General features: G+C 50.1%; 1 protein-coding gene across 2 annotated transcripts in view; it reads right to left on the bottom strand.

The window, feature by feature from the left end:
- Positions 1-24778, bottom strand: part of Sin3b (SIN3 transcription regulator family member B) — a 36086-nt gene that overhangs the window by 10935 nt on the left and 373 nt on the right. Inside the window, exons 2-10 of one of the 2 annotated variants that reach the window (XM_075987012.1) lie at positions 24333-24439; positions 22585-22738; positions 17257-17454; positions 14874-15017; positions 7590-7709; positions 5709-5798; positions 5398-5516; positions 2049-2256; positions 1245-1361 (exon numbers count right to left, since the gene is read on the bottom strand). In XM_075987012.1, coding sequence (XP_075843127.1) covers positions 1245-1361; positions 2049-2256; positions 5398-5516; positions 5709-5798; positions 7590-7709; positions 14874-15017; positions 17257-17454; positions 22585-22738; positions 24333-24439 — 1257 coding nt within the window. Of the gene's footprint in view, positions 1-1244; positions 1362-2048; positions 2257-5397; positions 5517-5708; positions 5799-7188; positions 7366-7589; positions 7710-14873; positions 15018-17256; positions 17455-22584; positions 22739-24332; positions 24440-24778 lie in introns of those variants that run through there. The other variant, XM_075987013.1, reaches the window with a different exon arrangement.

Here is a 24778-nt window from a genome sequence, read left to right as displayed (position 1 = left end):
GGTAGAACCTTACTCATAGACACACTCAGATGCACACACACACTTTCCACTACAGTTTGATCACCATCCCCTCCCAAACTCACACTGAAGTTTAGAGGTTGGTGTGGCAGCATTAACAGGAAGCTGCACTTAGCACAGGTCTATGACCCCAGCACATGAGAGGCAGAAGAAGGAGACTGTGCATTCTAAGACAACTTTGTCTCAAACAGAACATAAGACTTTGAAGAGGTGCTTCAGGCACAGGCTGCCCTCATAGGTGGGTGGCACTGCTCAGAAAGAGGGAGAAAAAGCACAATTGGGCTCCTTTGGGTCCCTCCCACTATGGGATAGATACCAAAGCCAGGCTTCCTTCACATCCCACTTCCCAGCAGCTGCCTTATCCACAGGAATCGTGCCATAGCACAAAATAGAAACACACGTACACAGGACCGTCAGGACATGGGGTAGGGAGTGTGCCCCCCCATCATCCTAGCACTCAGAAGAAGGCTGAGGCAGGAGGATCACAAATTGCATACTAGCCTATGCTACAAAGAGAGACAGTTTCAAAAGGAAACCAAAGGCTGGAGAGCTGGCTGCTCTTCCAGGGGACTGAGGTTTAATTCCCAGCATCCACAGGGTGGCTCACAACTGTCCAGTTCCAGGGGATCCAGTAGCCTCTTCTGGCCTCTGTTGGCACCAGACACACATGGTGCACAGACCTACATGCAGGCGAACACCCACACACAAAAAACAAAAATAAGTAAATCTTAGAAAGAAATAAAACAGAATCAACAAGAAGACATGTGAATTTTGGGATAGGAGGGGTGGTTTCTGTCTGTCCCCAGGAGGGACACTCAATGAGGGATGAGAGCTCAATTTCAGCATCAATAAAAATAAAGCTAACAAAGTTTTAAGTTAACTAACCCACTGTCTTTAGTTGAGTTTTTAAATTTATTTATATTTTATGCGTGAGTGCTTGGCATGTAAACCTGTACACCAGAAGAAGGCACCAGACCTCATTACAGATGGCTGTAAGCCACCATGTGGTTGCTGGGAATTGAACTCAGGACCTCTGGTAGAACAGCCATCTCTCCAGCTCCCACTGTCTAGCTGAAAGTGAGGACAGTGCTGTGCTGAGAGCTCCACAGCTGGCAGAGCTGGCCAGCAGGGGAGAGAGACTTCGGTTCTGGGTTGCTGGGTGGACAGAGGGCAGGCAAGACAGGCAGGCAGGGGTGTAGGTGGGTTAGACGTGTAGCTTCACCTACCTCAAACCTCTCATCCTCACAGCGATGCAGCTGCTCCTCATAGGGTGTCTTCTTGGAGCTGACAAAGGTAGAGTCTTCAGACCAGGACGGGAAGGACACCCATGTGTCATTCAGAACCTGGCCAGGGAGAGGAGTGTCAGTTAGCATGCTGCTACAGATGATGAGCAGTTACTTCCCTCTCTAGTTGCTCCTAGGCAGGCTGCAGCTGTGGTGCTGAGCACACAACAGTGTCTCAGAGCCAAGCACCCAGCACGATGGACTTGAGACCCATGATCTGAACCTTCATGCGCTGGGTGCTCTGTCTTGAACAACTTGGCCTTTGTCCCACAAAAGTAGCCACAGGCAGTGTGCCCACAAGGGCCGCTGTCAGCTAGCAAAGCTTTACTGACAAACACAGCAGGGGACTAGTGTGCTCTTCAGTACTTTGCAGACCCCCAAACTGTCTGGACTTCAGCTGGATTCCTCTCGAGTTCCCTCTCGAGGACTCCAAACCTGACGAGAGTCACACTGAACACATATGGTGTCCTGGCTAGTTTTATGTCAACTTGACACAAGCTCAAGTCATCTGAGAAGAGGGAACTTCAGTTAAGAAAATGACCTCCTTGGGGGCTGGAGAGATGGCTCAGTGGTTAAGAGCATTGCTTGCTCTTCCAAAGGTCCTGAGTTCAATTCCCAGCAACCACATGGTGGCTCACAACCATCTGTAAAGAGGTCTGGCGCCCTCTTCTGGCCTTCAGGCATATACACAGAATATTGTATACATAATAAATAAATATTTAAAAAAAAAAAGAAAAAGAAAATGACCTCCTTGCAGATGGCTGTCCTCCCGCTGCACTTGGGCTGCTGGTAGGTCTTGGGAAGTGCCCGATAGCTGGATCCAATTCGCTTACAAGACGCATAGTCAATTTCTCTGCTAATGCCGTCTCCAGAGCGGTCACTCATGGGTGGCGCAAAGGACAGCTCTTTCACTCCCAGGAAGGACTTGAACTGCGCGAAGAGCTCTGGAAATTTCCTTCAAAGACAGATAGAAATTGTAAGTGGGCATTGCCTCTTGACAGTGACCTAAAGTCATGAAGATGGCTCTGTGCATGTGCAGCTTCAAAGACGGTCTGATTCAGAACTTGATGCTGGGAAGGGAGGAGGGTCCACCCCATCTTACAGCTACAGATCTTGCCAGCTGCACTAGACCACAAAGCACAATGAGAATAACCTCTGTGGGCCCCCCTGCCTTCATTTTCTGTCCTCTAACTTAAAAACAAAAAACAAAGCGGGGGGAGGGGGGCTGGAGAGACAGCTCAGCAATTAAGAGCACTGGCTGCTCTTCCAGAGGATTCAGGTTCAATTACCAGCACCCACATGTCAACTCACAACTAACTGTCTGTAATTCCAGTTCCAGGGGATGTGACATCCTCACACAAACATGCAGGCAAAACACCAATGCACATAAAATAAAAAATTAATTAAAAATCAAAAAGAAACAAAGCTGGGTGTAGTAACACAGCTTTAATCTCAGCAGATTAAATCAGGAGGCAGAGGCAGATAGATCTCTGTAAGTTTTAGGCCAGCCTGGTCTACATAGTGAGTTCCAGCATAGCCAGAGCTATGAGAGAGACCCTGTCTCAAAGAAAAAGAAACAAACAAGCAAACAAAAAACAGAAGGGAGGGGCTGGAGAGATGGCTCAACGGTTAAGAGCACTGGTTGTTCTTCCAGAGGTCCTGAGTTCAATTCCCAGCAACCACATGGTGGCTCACAACCATCTGTAATGAGATCTGGTGCCCTCTTCTGGCCTGCAGGTGCACATGCAGACAGAACACTATATATAATAAATGAATTAATAAATCTTTGAAAAAAAACAGAAGGGAGAAACAAAACAAAAAATACCAACTGCCAACTATGCCTAAGCTACAGTCTGGAATGTTCTAGGCTAGAAATGAACTCATTTAAGCTATTCAAACAGACAGACACCAGTCTTGCCCCTTGAGCCATAACATCAGTCCTCCAGCTGCTGGCTGTCCCCTGACCTGCCCCTAGCCATCCCTCACGCGGCCACAGGTATCACTAAGCTCCCTATCCTGTGCTGGCGTCCTGGGGTAGGCTGTGTCGGCCTCCCTTGCACTGTTCCCTAGGTGACTCTGCTGACTGGTCCAGTCTCAGGAGGCTGAACCTGGACTCCAACAGCAGGAGCCTAGGGTATCACACACTGCAGCCAATCAGCCCATGGACTGCGTCTGTAAATAAAGCTTTATTGGCACACAGCTCTGCCCCACTTACTTCTGTCCATAGCTGATCTACAGGGCAGAACAGAGAGCAGCTGTGTCCACTGTGGCTGTCTTCCTGAGTGAAGTCTCCCTCCCTCATGAGGGGGACCCCTCCCCAAAAGGCCCCCGTGAATTCATTCTCAGAAGTCAGGAAGAAGTAGGACACATGTTAACGGGACAATTTTACAGCAGCTGACATCCAATGCTACCTAAAATTCTGTTAATTTTACAGCAGCTGACATCCAATGCTACCTAAAATTCTGTTAATTTTACAGCAGCTGACATCCAATGCTACCTAAAATTCTGTTAATTTTACAGCAGCTGACATCCAATGCTACCTAAAATTCTGTTAATTTTACAGCAGCTGACATCCAATGCTACCTAAAATTCTGTTAATTTTACAGCAGCTGACATCCAATGCTACCTAAAATTCTGTTAATTTTACAGCAACTGACATCCAATGCTACCTAAAATTCTGTTAATTTTTTTTAAAAAACTAAGACCTTTAAATGTGAGTTTTGTGTATTTTACTGTTGTAGGGAGAGCACGTATGATGTGAGGTCAGTGGACTCATCACCTGCAGGAGGGCAACTTGGACAATATGCGCAACACAATATCAATACTGTAAGAACTTGAAAAAAGAGGGAATATCACTAAAATGTGAACTCACAGCTCAGCATACTACAGACACAAGCTGTACCGGGAGGGCACACCTGAGAAGGGTTACCAAGAAGCTGCCTTTAATGCCACTGCCCAGCATCCTGCAAGGGAGGAACTGTGTATCACCAGCCCCCAAATATCCACACCTGCAACCTTCAAATCACACATCAGAGCCAGAATCCGAGAAAAGGCACTGTCCATACAGTGAACAAGGTCACTGGAGCCCAGGGACTGTCAGCTGTTGTGACCACCTAGCAGTAGGCATAGGGAAAAAGAGCCAAAGAAACCCACCCTTGGCCCTGAAACCAGAGCCAGGGAAAGACACCCACCCTGGCTCTGAAACCAGTGCCAAAGAAACACACTTTGGCCATAGAATCAGAGTCGGTGAAAGAAATATGCCTTGGCCCCAAAATTAGAGCCAAAAGGTTAACAAGGACCACTGAAAGAAACACACTTTGGCCCTGAAGCCAAAGCCAACTCTGGTCCTCACCAACTAAGCAGAAAACCAACCAATCCCTGAGCAGAGATCTAGCTAAGCTGAGCTCAAGGGACTGAAATCTGACCAATTCTCACCTGGAAAAACTCCGCCCCTAAGTAGCCCTATATAAACCCTATTCCGTGTGCTGCTGCCTTTTTTTCCACCCTGGCAGAGGCAGCCACTCTCCTGGGTTCTTCCCTCCCAATAAACCTCTTGAATGAGGTTTGGGTGAGACCCCACCCCCCACCCTGAACGGAGCTAACACTTTCGCTGGGCAAACCTTCCCCTAGAAGAGCAGTCTTACACTGCGGCACACCACAGCTGTAACAACTGTAACAACTTGGCTGGGGAAGCCTCTCCTGCTGCAGCAGAGCTGTTACCCTGGGGAAACCTTTCCCTAGAGCAGGGCTATAAGCTGCTATGGTACTGTGACCTGTGCTGGTTGGTCATTGGCTCCCGACTGCCAGGGTCGTCCTGAGACGCAATGCTCATGCTAGGGACCTGCTTTAAACAAATGTGAGCCTATCAACAATAACTGGGGAACAACTTCAGCCAACCAATGAGGAAAATGACAGGTGGGTCAGGGGCTCACTGCCAAGTCTCAATCTGAGTTAGCTTCCTGAGACCCACATGGTGGGAGAGAACCCACACAAGAACGTGTGCACACACAGGAAAAGGCAGTGTTTAAAAGAAATCACAGACACTTCCCTGCTCACTTCCCTGGGTCTGTGTGCGGGATGGGCGGAAGCCACTCACCCCAGAAACGGGCTGACCAGTTGCAGCAGCTCAGAGCCGGACACCAGCTCCTGGTTGAAGAGCGCAATGCAGCGCAGAAAGTTCTCGTACACCTCCTGGCTCTTCAGCACCCTGCGCACCTGTGGGAATACGGAGAGTTGGCGGCCAGGGATACTACTGCAGAAACTGATGTATATGTGTGCGTGCGGGGCGTGGATGTGTATGGCCCTGAACTGTTTGGGAGAGCTCTGCAGCCTACGCTGTCCTCTCCCAGGCACTACGGTAGCCTTGCTTCCGGACCCTGGAAGGATCAGCTCTCGGCTCTCGCTCACCTTATCAAAGAAGGAGAACTCCTGCAGGGTGCCGTACTTCCCCACGGCAGCAATGGACAGGTCTTTGGTGCCCCGGAGCTTCATCTTCTTCTGCAGAGAGAAACCCTCAGCTTAATGGTGAATCCCTGCCACAGGCAATGCGGGGTACAGGGAACCCGGGGAAGCACCAAATGCAGTTGGCAGGGCCCTGTCTCCAGGACCCCAGGTGATGTTTGCTGCCCAGCATTAAGATGCTGTTCCCGCCTTGGCCCCGCGTGATGTAGGGGTGGGGGAGCAACTCAGGACCTGAGGAGAAGCAAGCCCACAGCAGTACCCTGCCAGATCTGAGGTCTTAGATTCCTGCTATGGCTTATTTTCTGCCGATCTGGGAATCGAACCTGGCGCTGAGCACACTTGGAAGGCTGTGGAGAAGATCGGGGTCACGGGCATGTGCAGTAATGGTCTAAGCCCCACAAGAGTCAGGGAGGGCACAGAGCCTGTATATGATCGACAGCCGGGGGTGGGGGGGATAGGAACCCAGGGTCTCACGCATGCGCAGTTAATTACTAGGGAAATAGAATTCAGGCCTCACAAGTATTACGCCGATGCTTACAGGGGGAACGGAACCATGGCATGGCGCATGCTCTGCAGAAACAGGGAAATAGAACCTATAGAACTCCTCCAAGCTTGGAAGACACAGGCTGGGAAAATGGCATTCAGGGCTTTGCGCATGAGCACTCTCAAAGTGGCACGCACTCACTATGGGAAATATAACCTAGAGCTTTGATCATGTTTACAGACATGTGCATGGACTGGGGAAACGGAGGCCAGGTCATTGTGTAGGTTGACTGATACTGCGGAAAGGGCAGGCAAACACCGAGCAAACAGAACATGGAATCTGCACATGTGCACTGGGGAAACTCGGAGCAGGCATGTTCAGTAAATGTTAGTGCTGTACCCTGGGGCTTCAACTCAGCGACCTGAGAAAGCACTGGGCCAATGAGCTCAGTTTAGCCTTCCTTTACCCTGGACTTGGGGACACAGACACTGTGTAGCTCCTGTCGGTCCTGTAGGCCAGAGGGTGACCAGAGGGCAGGGAGGGGGCAACACCAGAGGCATCCTGGGTCGGAAGCCAGGTCTAAAGCTGGGTGCAGACACTTGTCTCTAAATTGGTCACTGGGACGGGGAAATACTGCCTGTTGCACACTTGAGGCTTTCAAGTGAGTCTTAAGTTGTCTTCTGATCTGAGACTTGTTTCGTTCTCATTCTTCTCTCTCTCACAGACACACAGACGGATAAACCAGACTTGGACCTGCATTTGACCCAAGCCCACGGCATGAAGCATCCTGCTGTGTAGCCATCCTCAAGAGTGAGGTAAGGGTGAAAAAGATGGACATGGTAAGAGACCCAAGGGTAGCCTGTCCAGGATGGTCTGGGAGTCAAGATACCAGTAACAGTAATGAATTGTGACTTGAGGTTGACACTGCTGCACATAACTAAATAAACAGAATGCCAAAAATCTTTATTACTATAGAAAGTCAGCTAGTGAACAGAGTGCTAGGACTAGAGATCCACCATCACGGGGTGATGAGCGGGACAGGAACTGTTGTTGCCACCTTCACTCCTCAGTTGTGCAGTAACCAAACCATACAACTGCACATTTCAATTGCAGCCCCACCTACGAAAGAGTCACGACAGTGAAAAGGAGAATCAACAGCGCGCCACGCCTTTCCTTCCAACTCCCCCTTCCTCCTCACAACCACCTCAGGGCAGGAGAGCTGGTGAGGGAGCACCAGGGCAGTGGCAGTCCTTTCTAGCAGCTAGTCTCTGGTCCCGGGGGTCCCCTGCTCTTGGGCCTCCATACCACTCCCGTCATGTGCAGCAGGTAACATGGACAGTTACCTTGGCGGGAGCAGACACAGGGCGCAGGAGTGAGGGCCGTGAGCGCTTCTTGCTGTGTTCCAGATTCTTCTCCTCATTCTTCTGTACGCTGTTCATCTCACATGGCCCACCGCCTGTGAACTAAGGACAAAATGCAGGAGGTAGTCAGACTGGAGGAAGGGAGATGGCCCATGTGGACATGTACACATGCAGGCAATTCTCCTTTGCCATGTAGCCCTGGGAGGCACTGTCTGCCTCTGAGTGGTCCTATTTTCCAGGGCAGAGACCAAGTACACAGATCACTGGGTGAATGTTATACACAGCTGCAAGAAAGCTCCCTGTGGTCTTGAGAGCCAAGAGTCAGAGGCTTGGGAGCACAACTGAGTGTGTCCAGGTACATGGCCCCTGGTGCACAGCTGACCAAGGTGTCTACAGAAAACACAAAGCATTCTAGGTAGGGGGGAGGCAGCCGCACACAGCCCCAGCAGCAAAAGGACATCAACAGCAGCTGACGTCATCCAGGTCACTAGTGGGGGCTTGGAACCAGGTTGTGAATTATTTGTTATGCACGACCGAACATGCCTAGGAAGTGGCCTTGTTCTGTGCTGGATTGTGTGTGGGGAGGGGGTTTGGAGCAAGCTTTTTGGGTCTTTTGTTTTGTAGGTTTTTTGTTTATTTATTTTGGGTTTTTTGAGAGAGTTTTTCTGTGTAGCTTTGGAGTCCTGGAAATTGCTCTATAGACCAGGCTGGCCTTGAACTCACAGAGATCTGCCTGCCTCTGCCTGGGATTAAAGGTGTGTGCCAATACACACAGTGGTTGGAGCAAGTTTTAACCAACGGACAGGGCAAGGATGCTCCTCCTCCCGGAAATCATAAAGACATTCTAACACCACTGTTCCCCACTCCACACCACTATGGGACGTAGACATACAGACAACTGTGGGCAAATGAAGTAACTGTGTACCCAAACAGAACCAACGGCAGCAGAGCGCTGGCTGTACCAGCTTTGCTCTGTGCTGCTGCTGTGGCAGGTTAAACACAACACAAGGGATAAAAAGGAAAACAAAGGAGAAAAACCACAAAAGGCAGAGGCAGCAGAAAGCCATTTGCTGCTGTTTCTAAGACTCAGGAGAGCACTGGACAGCAGCACACAGCGCTACTCTGCAGACACATCTTAATGGGATCATCTCTGGAGGAAAAACTTATTTGAGAGGGGAAAATTTTTACAACACTAACTTCAGCCATGGTAAGACAAACCCCCTAAGTCTAACAGCCAGGCGTGGTGGTACATTGCTGTTATCTTAGCCCTGAGGAGACTGAGGCAGGAGAAGCACCAGTTTGAAATAATGTAAACTACATAGCCAAACCCTATCTCAAAATAAATAGCTCAATTAGTCAAAGACTGAAAACTGTTCCAGGAATCCCAAGTACAGTGGTATTTCCAAGACTTCTTCACTGGAATCCTTAAAGCTCCAAACTCCCAGTTCTGAAGAGGCAGGTGGGGGCCGTGCAGAACAGAGTGGTGTGGGCCCTCAAGGGTGACCTGACGCTTGCCAACCAGCTTTAGGGCATTCAGCACTGCTCGGCCTACCAGAGCCCACATGCTCCTCATTCTAGCTGTTAATGTTCTCTGCCTGATAGACACCAAATCAGGGCTGCATGGCCAATCACTCACACAGGGTCTCTAGCCAATGGGCACAGCTATTCATTCTGTAAATGAGGTTTTATTGGTTTGCAGCTAGTCCATTCACTCTGTAAACAGTCCACTTTGTAAGTAAGGTTTTACTGACAGACAGCCACACCCATTTAGTCTGCTGAGGTCACAAGAGGCTGTCTATTTTCAAGCTACTAGAACAGGGCTGATTCTACACTAAGGCCACTTGGGTCCTGAACAGCCAGATTTAGTAAGGGTGACAGCAGTTTATCCCTGGCTTAAAATGAAGACTGCAAAGGTCTGTAACCTCTGCCTCGATGTACAGGACAACTCTCCACACACCGCACTGCACTGACTGCTGCTCACACACACTGTTATGTCAGAGGCCAGGACACTTCCTCGATCACAGCAGCGACAGAGGAAGAAGTGCAGAGGACAAAGTTTCTCCAGTTCCACAAACAGGGACTGCTGGTTCTGGAGTGTTGGTTTTTTTTTTTTTTTTTAAGATTTATTTATTTATTATGTACAGTGTTTAGCCTCCATGTATGCCTGCAGGCCAGAAGAGGGCACCAGATCTCATTATAGATGGCTGTGAGCCACCATGTGGTTGCTGGGAATTAAACTCAGGACCTCTGGAAGAGCAGCCAGTGCTCTTAACCTCTGAGCCATCTCTCCAGCCCCAGAGTGTTTCTTTTGTATGTTTTTCAAGACAGGGCTTCTCTGTGCAGCCTTGGCTGTCCTGGAACTCGCTCTGTAAACCAGGCTGGCCTTGAACTCAGAGATCCACCTGCCTCTGCTTCCCACACAGGAGCTGTTCCTTTATTATACAACTGTTATTGTTGTTAGGCCTCAAAGAAAACCTGGATGAAAGTTAATTGAGGCGCCTATTTAACACAGCCAGTACCTGTCTTCCAGAGTCCTCTGAGCACTTCCCTCCCAGGTACTCTGTCTCTTCTCCCGCTCTTGCCACCCCCACAGCTACGTTCAATCTGGACTAACCGCTCCAGATGCCTCTGGCTCTGCTCTCCCTCATAGCTACAATAAACCTCCTCCTCCACCCTCCCTGGGAGTGCTCATGTCCACGTTCTTCCTTTTTCACTTCACCTGGTGAGGAGACACACACGTGTGCATACATACATACATACAGACTCACAGACCAAGAGAGACCCAGGAATGGGGTCACCCAGGTGTCAAAAGACTGCATGTCCAAAATGTCGAGTTAGAAAGGGATCAGAGTCCCCAGGGCGAGAAAGGCAGAGGAGCGAGGACTCTAACAGGCAGTACCGGCCACGCTGAGAGACCAGTGGCCAGCGTTAGCTTCACTATGTTAAATAGGCACCTCAGTTAGCCATTTGTCCTGGTTTTCTGTGAGATCTATTATTTTGGTTATTAGTACGTAGCCCTTGGTGGCCTAGAACTCAGATATCCACCTATCTGTGCCTTCAGAGTGAGGGATTAAAGGTTTGCACCATCAACCTGGCCCAGCAGACAAGCTGTTTGGTGTTTTTGGCTTTCCTGTGGGCTAGGATGGAACCAGGGCCTCAGGCTAGCTACTAGTTGAACTGGCTACTAAGCCTGTTTCACCACTAGCCTAGGGGGTCAGAATTACCCATACAGTCTGCAAGACCTCAAAGAAGTAAGACTTATGTAAGGGCTATGAGCCCCTCAGTTTCAAGGTCCACTACTCCCTGACTTTATCAATTCCATGCTATCAGGGGTAGCTCAGGGAAAGGCAGTGGAGGATGACATAGGCTCCCAATTCCAAGGGGTACTGAGAAACAGCCATGCTGCTCACATGCAGCACCCACATCTAGGGACAAAACCCAAATACCATTCCTAGTTTGAGTAGATGACAGGAAATTATCCTAACATGTATGTAATCTGTAGCCATGCCTTCGGGGCCCTGGAAGTGACACCCCTCTCCTGCATATTATTATGGGGTCCAGAGGCAATCAGAATTCTCCTGATAGGAATGGGGTACCATGGTATCCAGATGAGGTGTTCCCCCAAAAGCTCATGTACTGATGGCTTTGTGTGCTCATCTGGGAGGTGCTTGAAGCTAAGAGGTAGGGCTTGGCTAGAAGGAGATGAAGGCTGTCAGGCCCAGCAAGTCCATTGTTTGGTGTGTCTATGGAGCAACCTCTGCTACCAGTCCCAACTGGTCCCCACCAGTTCCCACCAGTCCCTACCACCCTAAGAGTCTCTCCACACAGCAGGCTCAGAGTCCAGGGAAGAAGGACAGCAGCAGAGACCTATGGAATCATAAGCCAAGATGAACCCTTCCTTCAGGCTTGCCCAGTATCTGTCACAGTGACATTAGAACAATATTAATAGCCATGATGTCAAAGGGGACCCTTGCTGTGGAACAATGGTCTTGTACCCTGTCACTTGTATTGTTTTAATAAAATGCAGATAGGCAGGAAGTATAGGCGGGGTAACCAGGCAGAAAGTGTGTGTGTGTGGGGGGGGAACAGGATGATGAGAACAAGAGAATTCTGGGAAGAGGAAAGACTCAGTCTGCAGTTGTCACTCAGATGCAGAGGAAGCAAGATGAGAATGCCTTGCTCATAAAAAAAGGAACCAAGCCACATGGCTGACACAGACAAGAACTATGGGTTAATGTAGGATGTGTAAGATTTAATAAGAAGCTTGAGGTAATAGGCCAACCAGTTTATGATCAGTGTGCGTTTCTTTGGGATTGAACGGCTGTGGGACCGGGCGCAACAGAAACCTCTGTTAACAGATCCTCATTAGAACTTCTAAACTTCAAAGAGAAACAGGCAGACAGGGACTCGAGACAGCAAAAGTGAGGAAGGGTCCTAGTCTCCCTCCAGGCACACTCAAGAGTCTCTAAGTCTGTGCAGCTTTGGTGACGTTGAGTAGGGCAGTGCTGCTCACCCCGTGCGGACATTCAGGGAGGCAATGACAGGGACATGCCTCGGCAGTTTGCTCCGGGAGTTGGCAAAGCACTTACAACCTGAAGTGAGCCAGCTGCTCACGGTCTCACCTGAAGGCAATGTACAGCATGGCTCTGCCTGAGGCTGGAAGGCACGGAGGCTACATGGCGCCCACGGCTTTGCCATCATCTGGGTCCTGGAGGCCAACCAGATACCAGGTAGCAGCAGAGAGTCAAGCCACAGCCCTAGGCTGGGTAACACAAGAGTCTCTAATGTACGAGGTATTTTCAGGATCATCCCACCCACCGCTGACACTCTTATGATCAAGACATGGTGACAAACCTGGTGGCAACTGGCCACAGGCCTGGGTAAGGCTAAGGGAAGAGAGGAGTCAGGTGTAAGGGAAGCTAGGAAAACAATGGAAACATTCCAGGATGCAAATACTTGATTAGAGCAAAAACCAGACCAACATCAACATGGCTCAGTGGGAAAAGGGCTTGGACCTGAGTGTGATCTCAAGACATACAGGATAAAGGGGAAATTTTACTTCCCCAAGCTGTCTGACTTCTACACCAGCTGTGGCATGCACACATACACAAATATGTAATGGTAAAAGAAGATTACCCACGGCAGTAGTGAGTGACCCACGCCAGCGATTCCAGAACTTATGGAGCCTAGGCAGGAGGATCCCATGATGAAGGCAAGCCTGAGTTACACTAAGACCCAGTCTCAAAAAGAAAACAAAAAAACATCAATCAGGGATCTCAAAAGCTGCAGCAGTTCTGACAAGGAAGAATGGAGGTGGAGGCCCAGGCTCCTGCTCTCAACTCACTGCAAAGGCTGCAGGCAACACCAGGCTAGCCTGAGAACACACACAGACCAACAGATGGCAACCCTTCTGGCTGTGCTGGACCCACCCTCATACCCTACATACAAAATGCAGCTCAAGTTTAAAACTGTAAGGGAATAGGGAAACCTCATGATCTCAACTGTGCAACAGCGTCTAAAGCTTAGTACTGAGAGCGATGTGGGAAAACAATCAAAAAACCGTGTGCACCAGAAACAGGATGAAGCAGAGAAGAGGTGGCAGGGTGCAGAAGTGAGACTCTGAGATCACACATCTAAGCAGCTGGTGGGTCACAGTAAGGACTCAGCCAGCTCAACAGTTACGAGCACAGAGCAATGGCTGCTCTCACAGAAGGACCCAGGATCAAGGTCCCAGCACCTATTGGCAGCTCACAATCACCTGTTTCTCCAGTTCCAGGGGATCTGACCCCCAATTTGGGCGTCCATAGGCACCTGCTTCCGTGTGATGCACATACACAAACATGCACACACATAAGTAGTAATAAATAACACATCTTTTAAAGCCAGTACACAAGACATGATACACTGGGAAATGCAGTCGAAGCCAAGACACACCCCAGTCAACAGTTGTCACACAGTCAAAGACAAAGTGGACATGGGGAAATGGAGCCACTGATGCAGAAAACACTTTCTAAGTTCTTCAGAAAGTTAGCAGAACTGCCGTGTGATCCAGGAAGCCCATAGAGGCGCAGGGCCAAAGCTGCCACCAGACATAAATATGTCTGTTCATGGTGGCATTATTTAACTTCAAGGCAAACCACCCCATGTCTACGGCGTGAGGGGGTGAAATGGACACGCCACTCGGGAACAAGCAGGAGGGAACACTAACAAAGGCCATGTGCAGACAGATCTCAAAAGACTTGACAATGTCACAGCCATAGACCAGTGACAAATCCAGAGAGGAAGCAGATGGGGGCTGGGGGATTGATGGGGTGAGTGTGGATGGGACAGGGTCTCCTAACTAGCTAAAGGGACAGTGTAACTACATGCTAAGAAGGCTGCACAGCACTGGATTGTGTCCTTTTTATTAGACAGCATCTATGGAGTCCTGACTGGTCTCAACATGCTATGCCAACCAGGCTGGCACAGCGAAGTCAAATTCAGAGACTGCCTGCCTCTGCCTCTGAGTGTGGGATTAAAGGTGTGCACCAAAATTGTATACTTTAAAGTGGAGAATTTCATGGCTCATGAATTTCATCTCTACTCTTCTTTTTTTAAAAAAAAAAAAGATTTATTTATTTATTTTGTATACAACATTCTGCCTCCATGTATGATGACACACACCAGAAGAGGACACCAGACCTCATTACAGATGGTCGTGAGCCACCATCTGGTTGCTGGGAATTGAACTCAGGACCTCTGGAAGTGCTCTTAACCATGGAGCCATCTTTCCAGCCCCCTCATCTCTACTTTTCAAAAAGATATTCAAGAAAAGGAAGAGGCTGGATGATGTTGGTGCACACCTTTAATCCCAGCACTCGGGAGGCAGAGACAGGCGGATCTCTGTTAGTTTGAGGCCAGTCTGGTTTACAAGAGCTAGTTCCAGGACAGCCTCCAAAGCTACACAGAGAAACCCTGTCTCGAAAAACCATTTTAAATAAGAAAAAAAAAAAAGAAAGTAAAAGGAAAGGAGGAGGAAGAAGAGGAGGAGACCTCTAGCAGGCCTCAAGCCACTGCTGGGAAAGAAAGCCAAGTGCAGTCTGTTCCTGGGCCAAACCCCCCTCACCTACTTCTCCAAGCCTGGGACCATATTCCTTACTCTGGCTTCATCTCCATGTGAAGCAATGTTCTTCCTCCCACACTGCCACAGTCTGTGTATAGGACACACTTGTCAGACTCTAGCTCCCCATGTGTCTTGTGGGCAGGATCCTGGCACTTGGCACTCACCAGGGATCGCTTTGCCTCAGGCAAGAACTGTCCGAACTCCGACAGCAGGTCCTCCTGACCACGGAAGAGATTGGCCACCTCTGTGAAGACCTCCTCTTCAGACATGCCACGGAACGGACGACCCTTAGTGTGCAGCTGTTCCTTCTGCAAGTGGTTAGAAGAAAAGAGGGTGAGGCAGGGCACCAGCATGGGCACGGCAGTTGTGCAGACATCGGTCCTGTGCCTACACTGCCAGAGTTTCTGCTCTCAGTGGCCCCAGCCCTGCCGTACTGGAAGGGAAGGGTATAAAGGGCTGCAGGGCAATGGAAGAACAGGCATGAAGGAAGAGAAATTTGGTGCCCTTCTATAGAGGGAGCCAGGCCTGCTGGATCAGGGGATAGGTGATAGCCAAGAAGTGTTCTTCCCACTGCACCGCTGGACTGAGGGAGAGCTGAGGTGAAGGAGGCCTGAAGGCAGGCAGGCGGACAGAGAATGGGGATGGGGATATAGAATCAAGGTGGCCTTTCAGGAAATTGAGGCAGAATTGCCAGTTCCAGGCCAGGCTGCTATATTGTGTTTTTTTTGGAGGGAGAGGTTGGTTTTTGTTTGGATTTTTTTTTAAATATTTATTTATACAATGTTTTTGTCTGTATGCCTGCAGGCCAGAAGAGGGCGCCAGACCTCATTACAGATGGTTGTGAGCCACCATGTGGTTGCTGGGAATTGAACTCAGGACCTTTGGAAGAGCAGGCAATGCTCTTAACCACTGAGCCATCTCTCCAGCCCTTTGTTTGGATTTTTGAGACGGGGTTTCTTGGTGTAGTTCTGGCTATCCTGGAATTCTCTGTGTAGACCTGAGTGGCCTTGAATTCACAGAGATTCACCTGCCTCTGCCTCCCAAGTGCTGGGATTAAAGGTGTGCAGCACACCACCACTCCCGGCTGGGATAATATTCATTTAAAAAAAAAAAAGAGAGAAAAAAAAGAAAAAAATTGAATGAACCCAAGTAGTCCTGTGAGCGGCACCCTCGGGTCCCAGGGAAAGAACTGAAGTTGTGGCATTTATACAAACTAATAACGGGAAGGGGAGAGAACCAAGTCCAGATGCTCTGAACCAGTTGAGATTCCATGCCAGCTGAGCGGAACTGCACCCCAACTGCTCTTGCTGGCTTTACGGAACCTGTGGTGGCTCAGGAAGCAGCCTGGGCTCACGGTGCAGTCCAGGATGCCCTTGAATTTACAGCAGTCCTCCTGACTCAGCATTCTGAATCCTGGGGATGAAGGTATGTGCCACCACATCTGGCTTCAAACCACTGTTTAGCCGGGCGGTGGTGGCGCACACCTTTAATCCCAGCACTCGGGAGGCAGAGGCAGGCGGATCTCTGTGAGTTCGAGACCAGCCTGGTCTACAGAGCTAGTTCCAGGACAGGCTCCAAAGCCACAGAGAAACCCTGTCTCGAAAAACCAACCAACCAAACAAACAAACAAAAAAACCCACTGTTTAAAAAACACAACTTAGGGCAGGCAAGATGGCTCAGCAGTCAGGTGTGGTGTCCCCAGTGGAAAACGGACTGCAAAGAGTGACAAGGAGCCTGGCGTTCTAGGGACTTAGACAAACCGCAAACATGGGCTGGAGGGTCCTTGAGCTGATCTCACAATGGGAAGTGGTGGAGTACACATGCCGTGGCCGGCACTCTGAACATGTTCTCTGCAGGGACCCTGTTGCCACCAAGCTTCCTTCTAGTGTGCCCCCAAGAATGCAGAACTACACCAGCACCCCACATCTGTGTGCTTGCTGGGAGCCACACTGTCACTGCCTGAGGTGTCTATATCAACATAACTCAAGCTGCTTCCCTGTCATACACTGATGGAGCCTGAGCTATCAAATGTGGACCATCACTGGGGTTATCCAAGTTCATGGGGAGTCTAGGTTAGCTCTATGATAGTAAACTTGTATGCCAAAACATCTTATTTATCTGTGTAACTTTGTGTATTGTGCAATGCTGGGGATACAGCCTATCATTTTAAGTGTTAGCTGTTGAGCCAGCTTAGAAAGTTTCCTTTTTAAGAATCAGGGCTGTGCACTTTAACCCCCAGACCTTTGTACAGGTTGTTCCCAGGTGTCTTTCTCCCTGCTACTGTACCGGGGGTTGACAGTGGCTGGTCTACACACCTCTCAGCACACACTCCTTTTCCACCGCAACCTACTCCTGATTCCCTCAGAACTAGACTCAACACAGGGTGGGACTTGACTGACAAGAACTACCTAGAGTCTCTGGCTGAGGAGCGGCTTGCAGCAAATGTCTGGCCAGCTTGTGAGGACCTGATCTCCACTCTCAGCTCCAAATGCCAGACCAGAGCCAGGTGAAGCCAGGCCCCAGGTGCTGTGGTAGGCTGGGTCTTACCTGGTAGGTGTGAAGGATCTCTAGGAAGGACCTGTAGATCTCAGGGTGGTCCAGAAAGCGGGTCTTGATCTTGTTCACATAGCTGATAGCATTGTTGAACTCCACAGAATCTGACTCCAGGGACACCTGGCCTCTGTCCTCCTTGTAGGACATCTGCTTGAAGTCCTCACCACAGTCACCATGGCTGTGGGAATTCTCCTGCAGAACATGGGCAGTGAGTGGCATGGTCTAGCCAGAGGATGGTGAATTGTCACTGCATCCTAAGAAGCACTGCTCCTGTAACACCTGAGGACCCGTGGGAGGAAAGTACTTCCTCCCTCTAGAGTCTCCTCAGGTCTCCTGTGCCTGGAATTGCAGTTTCAACAAGGCCCTCCCCTGTATTCCTGGGACTTGATCTCCCCATACAGCCTGGCTCCAACTCTGGCCAACCTCCTGCTTTAGCCTTCCCAGCGCTGGTATAGAGTTTGCTTTCTACTCTTAAGAGATCAGCATGTAGGGGAAAAGTTACAAATCCTGGAGGCTAAACCTTGTTGGAGCTATGAGTAGAGTGTAGGTGATGTCTCCATCTTAGCAAGACTATTCGAGTGGGAACAGCGGCTGCTGGCTTTGAGGGACCATCACAGTGCCTGTGCATCTAGCTGCAGTTGGCTCAGGATTCTCACCACAAGGCCTCTGGGTGCTAAGCCCCAGAACAATTCAGGGTTAGCTATCAGTCAAACTGATAGTCAAACTATCAGGGCCAAACTGAAAAGCATCTTACTTGTGCCTATTTTTCTCCAGCTGTAAATAGAAACATGTCTCTTTCGTTCCTACGGAACCCTGCTGTGCAGGGAGGACTAGCATCCTGGTGGTTAGTTTTCTGACAGTTCTAGGGGTGGAACCTGGGGCTTGAGTCCACGTGAGAGCTTAACCTCCAGAGTCCTGGAGGAACAACCTTCCAGAATGATCCTGGAGAGACTCTACACACCTCTGCTGCCTTCCCCAGCAGTTCTGACCTCCTTGGGGCAGCAGGCACACACATGGCATCTGTTCTTGAACTACAGACCATTTTTCTCAAAATGCTGGAGGTGCCAGCAGAGGGGTTCGGGTTCCTGAAGGAAGGATTGTGCTGTACCCTCAACACTTCTTAAAATAATGCCAGCAGCCAGGCAGTGGTGGTTCGCCCTTTAATCCCAGTACTCGAGCGGCAGAGGCAGGCAGATCTCTGTGAGTTCAAAGCCAGCCTGGTCTACAAAATGAGTTCTAGGACAGCCAGGACAACACAGAGAAACCCTGTCTGGAAGAAAAACAAAAAATGCCACCCAAACTTAATTAGTGCCCACTCAAATGGCCTCATCTGTTCCATGTTTGCGGCGAGCCCTGACCAGCAGGGAATAACACCACGACTCGAGGATCCTTCTTCAATCACAGTTTATTGAAGCGCTGCTTGGTTGAGGGAGAGCTGAAGGTGAGGGGCGAATGTGGGGGTGCCAACCCGCTCATGAAGCTGGCCACCCACTTCACCCAGGACAAGGCCCTTCGGCAAGAGGGACTGAGGCCTGGCCCCTGGCCCCCAGGAGCCTCTGCAGCGGAGACGGTTTCCAAGCCTTTGGGAGTAGGTTCTGAAGATGAGTTGGTGGCAGAATTCCTGCAGGACCAGAATGCACCCCTTGTATCCCGTGCCCCTCACCTTCAGCTCTCCCTCAACCAAGCAGCGCTTCAATAAACTGTGATTGAAGAAGGATCCTCGAGTCGTGGTGTTATTCCCTGCTGGTCAGGGCTCGCCGCACATGTTTACTCAGTCAAGGCCCCATATCCAAATAGTAGTCCCTTAGTATCCAAGGGGAACAGATTCCAGAACCCTCCTCCACAGATTTCAAATGCAGCCCAGCATCACACAGACACGCACAGGCCCCACAAGCATCCACATCTCTAGGCATTTTACACCAGGCACACTGTCAATAGTCAACCTTGTGGACTAGGGAATGACTATCATATACAGCACAAGAATAGGCTTGTGTGCTTCAGAGACAGAACGCCCCACCCCCCGGAATGGGCAAGGACCAGGTTCCATCCCCAGTCTGTATACTCAGCATATATGTATGTTCCCTGATCTGTTCAATCTGTGATGAATCTGCAGGTGCAGAACTCAAGGATCAGAGGCCAATTCATGGTGTTCTCAGGTACTAGTGGCTGAGACACAACTGGGCGGACAACAGTGGACAAACTAAAAGCCAAAGCTGAGGACACAGACATGACTGCCAAATGTGGGCCAAGACTCTCATCTCAGGAACCTGCCAACCCACGTTCCAGGTCGCAGGGGCCTGGGTTTGCCCAGCCACTTAGGGACATCTCTCCAGCACTGTATGGTTCCTCTGGTCCCGAATAAGCCACTACAGCATGACAGAGAGCCAGCTCTCTGGCCAGGGACTCTGCAGAAGACAGTAGATGGTGGTGAGAACAGTTACCATGGCAACTGCCTTCAGCTCCTCAACAATCCAACAGAGAATTTCCCTACAGCCCAGCAACTGCAATCCTACAAAGCAGATCTAAAAAACTGGAAAGACTCATACACCAGCATTCAATGAAGCACAATTCACAACAATCAACCATCAACTCAAACACCCACCCAATGAATGAGTAAAACACGGTCCACCAGTGGAACATTACTCAGCCAAGAAAATAACCACTGGCACATACTATGTGAGTGCTGACAGAGACCATTTATGTGAAATGCTCGGAACAAGAAGCAGAGGGATGATTGGCAGGGTCTGCTTCTGGGGTGATGGAATGTTCTGGAACTAGTGGTTATGGTTGTACAGCTGTAATACAATTTTCTACTGTGATCCTTGGAAAATAAAAACCCGTCTCTACAGAGCCTACAAGCCGCAGCAGACACACCCTGCAGGGGACTTCCTACAAATCGCTTCATCCTCTCCATTTCTGTCTGCACTTAAGATCCTTGTCCCCTTGGGGTGACTGTTTAGACAGCTGATACATTGCAACCCATATCTGCCCATGAGGTCCTCCTGATACTCAGGAGCCTAAATGAGGAAACCACCAGGCCCAGTTGCCAGGGCCTTGTGTCCTCTGCCTAGGAACCAACCTCCATCTCACCAGAAGGGCCAGCCTGGGTCATACAAACACCTTACCTCACTGACCCACTCCTAGGTCCTGTCCTCCAAGGCCTGGGTCCTCCGGACTCCATCTGGGCGATTTTTGGACATTTTAAGTTCTGCAAACCTACCTCTCTCAGCTCCTCTCCAGTCCTGCCCTACTTTGTAGACAACCCTCTTAATAGCCCATCCCTCCAAGGCCCTTCCTTCCTCCTCCCTACATTCCCCCACCAAAGTCCCTGCTATCATTGAGAATCCCACACCCCAAACTGAGGGCCCAGTTCCAAGGAAGTAGTGATTCAGAATCAGACATACTGAGCCTCCCCAAAGAGTGTGTCAAAGGGCTTCCTGTCAGTCCCCCTCCAAAGAGGACCTAGGAACTCACCTGCCCACTGACATCTGGTTACCTATTCCTCCCTTGACATAGCTCACTGACAGACAGGCAACAGAGAAAGGTGCTCTGAGGAGCTTGGTCAGACACAGGAACACACACTTCTCAGGCTGATGGCCAGTGAGGGCTCTGAAGCAGCACTCAAGATGCTTACTCAGGTAGAAGCAACAGCAGCTTAGATTTTCCAGGCCTCCTGCTTCTGGCGTGGCATGGCTATCTGAACCCTCTCTTCACAGAGGAAGATAGGGTCTTACTCTGTAGCTGGCTTTGAATTCATGGCAAATCTCCTGCCTCCTAAATGCTGGCAGGACACCCTGAATCTAAGTACCCAGTTCTGCCTGACCCTTAAGCCCTACTTTCAGCTGCTACCAAGGGCACTGGTGTCCTCGGCACTGAGAGGGCAGGGGCCCTGGGCGCCGTATCACATGCCAGAGTGCAAAACTCCTCACAAGAAAGAGGCTCAGAAACCTCACCACAGAACCCAAATGGGTGGGGACTCCCTCAGCACCTTTAGGGGACAGTGCTCACCTGTAGCTGTCAGGCCAAACTAATAAAATGGAAGAGAGAGAGAGAAAAAGCTGTGTTTCCGATCAGTGAAGCTAGGGTGATAGGCAGTAGGTGCCTATCATTACAGCACTCTGGGAGCTGAAGTAGGAGGATGTCAAGTTCCAGGCCAGCCTATAGAGACCGTGTCTCAATGGGGAACACAGCAAAGACAGATGCTGATGTGTGGGGACTGTAAGGCTCCCTGCTGCGACGGCATGGCAAAGGCTCCAGGGATCCTGAAGACTTCTCGGTGAGCCACAAAAAAACAGGCGAACACCTGGGTCACGATCCGGTTATCACTGTCACCAAGACCAAGGAGCTCCAGAGTACCCTGAGGGAAGGTGACTCAAGACTGGCAGGGTTCCCTGTCATCCTTTCTGTAAGTCACCGGGGCCCTCTGGCCATCTAAGCCACCTATGAGGAAAACAAAGCTGCTATTGGCGTCACCGTGAGTCTAGAGCCCTGTGTGATACACAGGAGCACACACTATCATGGCCCAGACTCTGCTCCTGGAAGCTTTCTAGGGAGCAGCAACGACATTCAGACAGCATGAAGTCTAGGAACAATTCTCTGCTCTCGATAAAGCTGCCACGCTTTATACCTCAGCCATACAAGTTCCAGGAGTCACTCCTGATAAGGCTTGATGGCTCTGGATCCTGGGGTCCAGGTGCAGTGGGGAAAGTCCCTGTCCAATGTCACCGAAAGCCTGTTGTGGTGGCTCACACGTCATGCTAGCACTTGGAGGGCTGAGGAACGATGCATTTCACACCTGCCTGTGCTACGGTGAGACAAAGGCAGTGGCAGAGTTGGGGACCAAGCCAGAGCTGAGAAAGGAACCTATGCCAACTACACGAAACTGTGACATAAAACGAAGTTATTTCCATGCACACAGCTCAACCACTTGGTTTTATTGGTGGCCTGGATGAAAGCCAGCGGATGCCACTATATACTTTGGCCTGGGAGACCTGTTGGGAAAGCCCTGAGGCCAGACCTCAGCAACCAGTGATGCGATGACTCTGAACACAAAATTCTCTTTGACTCCATTCCCCCGCCCCAAGTGCTGGGGATTGAATCCAGGGCTTTGCCCATGCCAAGAGCTCTCCCACACCGAACCACAGCCCCAGCTACTACACTCGATTTAAGACCTCCAACCTGTTCACTTCGGAATGCAGAGACTTGGACTAGAAGCTATCAGAGAACTAGAACAGGCCGTACAAGGCTTCCGGCAGCATCGCAAATGTCCAGCTGTGCTCCGGGTAGGCTAACTTGAGTCCACATCACCCAAACGAAGCCTACCTGGCTGGTCAAAGGAGACTGGATGTTCAACTTGCCGTTCTTGGGAATGTCTATGCGGTATCCAAGTGGGAGGAAAGCATTAAACCCCACAATGAGGTCAGGGTGCTCATGGAAGAGCTGGGACACACGCCTGATGACGCCAGGGGTGTCAATGCTGGAAGAAAAGAATGCAAGTGGGCAAGAGTCCTGGGAGCAAAGCAGAAAGAACCCCTCAAATACCCGCCAATCACCACACACCAGGGCTTCAGCGGCAGCAAAGACTCCTAAAACAGGCCCCATCCTGTTCTTGTTTGTTTGTTTTTCCATTTGAAACAGGGTTTCTCTGGGTAGCCCTAGCTGTCCTGGAACTTTCTAACAACAGACTGGCCAAGAACTCAAGAGATCTATCTGCCTCTGCCTGGGTGAAAGGTGTGCACCACCATGACCTGCTTAAAATAAAAATGGACCCCACCATGTGAGACCACCTGTGATTACCTAGGTCTGGCAAAAAATTCATAGCTCCCAAGTCATATGAGATCCTGGGCCCAGTTTTGAAAATGTCCCAAGACCTGGGTGCTGGGCTAAGAATCTACAGGAAGCCACAGTACTCCAAGCAATGTGAGATATTTCCTAATATTTTATGAACCAGGGAAGGGTAAGGATACATTTTGGGGTTTTAATGTTTTTCAAGACAGGGCTTCTCTGTGTAGCCCTGGTTGTCCTACAGCGCTTTATAAACCACTCTGGCCTTGAACGTAAAGACCCCTCTGCCTCTACCTCCTGAATGCTGGGATTAATGGCATGTGTTACCACTGCCCAGCCATTTTGATTTTCTTTTTCTTAACTAAAGGAAAAGTCTTAACACCAGAGCCTTCAAGTTAGAGGATGGGGGAAAAATAGGGAGATATGGGGAGGGTCATCTTCTGGCCTCAGTATCTTGAATACTCAGAAGAAAGCAGCCTAGGCCTTTCACACTTCCTAAGAGCAGACAGTAGAAGAGAGGGGGAGGCTGACTGACTGCCACCTGTCACTAGGGTGAGTCCCTCACCTAAACCAAGCCATCCCTCACAAAAGGTTCTAGAAGACACAGGCATAACTCAGAGGCACCCCACTACACCAATGGCTCTGTGCCTACAACAGTTCCTGTATTTTATGTCTCTTATCCATATAGGTGCCAAACTAGGAAGGGCTAGGAGAAGCATCCTGGGAACAAAATTTAAGAAGAAACCATGTACCCTCCCATAAGTAACATTTTCTTAAAGTATTTATTTTACCACTGTTCCCCAAAACAAAACTTATTACCTCCAACCTTTCATAAACAAAACTTGAAAAATTTCAAAACTGTTCTGTTTAAATTTACTTTTTGCAAGGGGTATGTATCACAGCTCCCAAGTGCAGGTCAGATTACAACTTGGGGGAGTCAGTTCTCTCCTGGAGCGCAGGTGATCAAGCTTGGAGGCAGGCAGGCACCTTTACCCTGAGTTACCTCACTAACACCCAAATCAATATTTCAATTAAAGAGTGCTCTCTGTCCAGGCCTGGATTTCACCCATTCCCCAATTCCTGACCTCCTTCCAAGAATCCTCATCAGCTCCTCAGAGTTACCTCATCCTGTGACTATTTCAGAAGCTGCCCAGGCCAACCAAAGCTATGAAGGGTCACCAGCTTAAGGGCTGAGATGTAGTTAGTACTACATGGGGGGGGGGGGGGCGGAGAGGGGGGGCTCATCCAGTCTACTGCTCCCGGGTGCAGAACGCCCCGCAGGTTACCTCTGGCTTTTGAACTCCTTCATGATCTCCAGAAAGCCATTATAGGTGGCAGGGTCGCTGCCAAAGCGGATCTTCACCTGGTCGAGGTAGGTGAGAGCGTCCTCCACCTGCGAGGAACGAGAAGGCCGACGGTGGGCCGGGGTCACGCGATTCAGAGACTGTGGACTGGAAGGCCAGGGATAGAGAAGGGGTGGCGTGGGGCTGCAAAGGGCCTCGAGGATAACTGCGGGGTTCCGGGGAGGGCCGACGAGGACGACCGAGGGCCAGCGGCCAGTCTCGAGGGGTCTCGGAAGCCCGAGGAGTTTCGGGTTAGACCAAGAACCGGCGGGGAGGACCGAAGGGTCTCGGGGAGGCCGCGACATCCCCTGGAAACCGAGGGGTGGCTAGGATAACTAAGGGCCAGCGAGTAGGACTCGGGGGTTCCGGAGCGCACCGCGGGGTCCCGG

The sequence above is a fragment of the Microtus pennsylvanicus genome, chromosome 9 (assembly GCF_037038515.1).
Source record: "Microtus pennsylvanicus isolate mMicPen1 chromosome 9, mMicPen1.hap1, whole genome shotgun sequence".
NCBI lineage: Eukaryota > Metazoa > Chordata > Mammalia > Rodentia > Cricetidae > Microtus > Microtus pennsylvanicus.
This window is presented reverse-complemented; position numbering and strand designations above follow the sequence as displayed.